The sequence below is a fragment of the Spermophilus citellus genome (assembly GCF_964194105.1).
Source record: "Spermophilus citellus genome assembly, chromosome: 2".
Classification (NCBI taxonomy): Eukaryota; Metazoa; Chordata; class Mammalia; order Rodentia; family Sciuridae; genus Spermophilus; species Spermophilus citellus.
Window position 1 is genome coordinate 240966900 of NC_138183.1, and position 2640 is coordinate 240969539.

General features: G+C 30.9%; 1 protein-coding gene across 1 annotated transcript; it reads left to right on the plus strand.

The window, feature by feature from the left end:
• Window positions 1-1318: 1318 nt before the first annotated feature.
• Window positions 1319-2255, plus strand: LOC308639617 (olfactory receptor 5W2-like; the record flags this gene model as incomplete). Its single annotated transcript, XM_081277879.1, is given in 2 exon segments — window positions 1319-1993; window positions 1995-2255. Coding segments are annotated over 2 exon segments (933 nt in total). The 5' UTR covers window positions 1319-1321.
• Window positions 2256-2640: the final 385 nt, after the last annotated feature.

Genomic DNA, 2640 nt, shown 5'->3' on the forward strand with positions numbered 1-2640 from the left:
GGTAAGTTCCTGAGTTTCCAAACTCAAAGACTTGAGGTTTAAAGAAATGACATTGAAAAAAAAAGACATCTAGATGAATAATTTTATGCCAAGTTACTCTGTTCCATAAATTCTGGTTTAATGATCAAAAATGGTGATTTCTTCTCAAAACTGGAAGACATGAATAAATTTCCTATCCATTAAATTTCCTATTTATTAATTTTATATTAATATATATTATAAAAAATATTTACTTGCTTTATACTATATAAGTATTTACATTAATTTAAGTGGTTTTGTTGTTACTTTTCTGTTTTGTGGTTTATTTAATAGATATTTGAAGTACTGCATTACAAATAACTATATATGTAATTTCAACTCAGTATGAGTCATATAATATTGTTACTTAATCCCAAAGCATAAAAACAAAAATCCCATTTATATCTATCCCTCACTATTTCTCATATTCCAGATAGGAATCATACACACTTGTAATTACTTCACAAGTACATAAATTCACTTATGCTTAAGTAAAACACGCCTATTCAAAAATCCTTATTCTTTTTTTCTTTCTTTTTTTTTAAATATAAGTGTCTACTTAAGATCTAGTTGAAATGTGAATATATGTATTAAATGAAGGTGGTTTTACTGTCTTTTTAGCATTTTTCTTTGCATGGTCAGTAGGCTTATCCTTTAATTCCATATTATCTCTAAAAAGAGACAATAATCATTGTGGTAAAATCATACAATATTTATAAAAAATACAGAAAGAAATGAATATTTATTTTATATTTCACAAATACTAAAAGCCACATGTAATAACAGTATAATAACATTTTTCAGTTTCAGTAGTCAGTGATACACTTAATATTCCTAGAACTACTACAATGATCTTTTAAATAAAAAATGATTTTTTAAAACTGATGTCATTGAAATTACCCTTTTAGTCTAATGTGAATGTTGTCAATTCTCCAATTGCAATAGTTTGTCTAGTGTTTCTTCCATTTATTTGAAAGATGAATACAGGTTTCAGTAGAGTAAAAATATACTGTTAAGGTAAAATCCAGAGGAAGTAATGAAGTTGTAGAAAGTCATATATTTCTTGAATGACATTCAAATTTGAATCAAAAATTTTTACCTGCAGTCTCTTATTTATTATGAATACTGTCAAGCAGATGCAATTGTTTTTTAAAAAGTGACAAATAAATGGTTATTCTTCTGAGACTAAAAAGAAAAATATCAGAAACAAATGGTGTTTTGCTATATAGGTACAGTCTGTATGTAAAGAATGAAACATGAATCTTTTTTTTAATGATTTTCTCAAAAGTTTAGGCAAAGAAGAATGGACAGAGGAAATTGTTCCTCACAGACTGGATTTATTTTCATGGGAATTACTATTAACTCTGAGATTAAAAGCATTTTATTTGCTGTGTTTCTATTTATTTATCTTATTAATCTTCTGGCAAATCTTGGAATGATCTTCTTAGTTAGAATGGATCCCCAGCTTCATACACCAATGTACTTTTTCCTCAGCCACCTCTCTTTCTGTGACCTCTGCTATTCCACAGCAATTGGACCTAAGATGCTGGTGGACATATTTGCCAAGAACAAATCAATTTCCTTCATTGGCTGTGCAATGCAGTTCTTGATCTTCTGTATCTTTGCTGATTCTGAGTGTCTGCTGCTGGCAGTGATGGCCTTTGATAGGTACAAGGCCATCAGCAACCCCTTGCTGTACACAGTCAACATGTCCAGTAGGGTTTGCTACTTGCTCATGGCTGGAGTTTACCTTGTGGGGCTGGGAGATGCTTTGATACACACGACATTAACATTCCGCTTATGTTTCTGTGAGTCTAATGAGATTAATCATTTCTTCTGTGATGTCCCTCCTCTCCTGTTACTGTCTTGCTCTGACACACAGATCAACGAGTTAGCAATATTCACTATTTTTGGTTTCATTGAACTAAGTACCATTTCTGGAGTCCTGGTCTCTTATGGCTACATCATCTCATCAAGTCTTAAAGATCCGCTCTGCTGAGGGGAGGCTCAAAGCTTTCTCTACCTGTGCTTCCCACTTGACTACCGTTGCAGTTTTCCAGGGCACTATACTATTCATGTATTTCCGGCCAAGTTCTTCCTACTCTCTAGATCAAGACAAAATGACCTCACTGTTCTACACCCTCATCATCCCCATGTTGAATCCTTTGATTTATAGCCTACGCAACAAGGATGTGAAAGAGGCCCTGCAAAGAGTGAAAAAGAAAAGGTGGATTTAAGTAATTGTAATATCTGTCCATATGTGCATATTTAATGTGAAAACTTTTTAATATATTGCATGATACACAGAATATTTTTTTCACATGGTTTATTGAATAAGTATTTGTGCTTAAGTCTAATTATAAGAAAATGTTGCAGCTATACAAACATGTCATGCTTGATTTTTCATTTTGAATTAACATATTATATTCATCTCTGAAAATATTATCCTCACATATTAATTTTCTCAAAGTTTTATTTGCTTGTTCTTTTATTCATGCATTACTTCAATTATATTATAATTTAGTAAATGCATATTAACTGCCTTTTATATATTTTTGTGCCTTATGTTTTATTGTGAATTTATGAGTTTATATACTAGTGAATATTACATTCTAGTTAAAT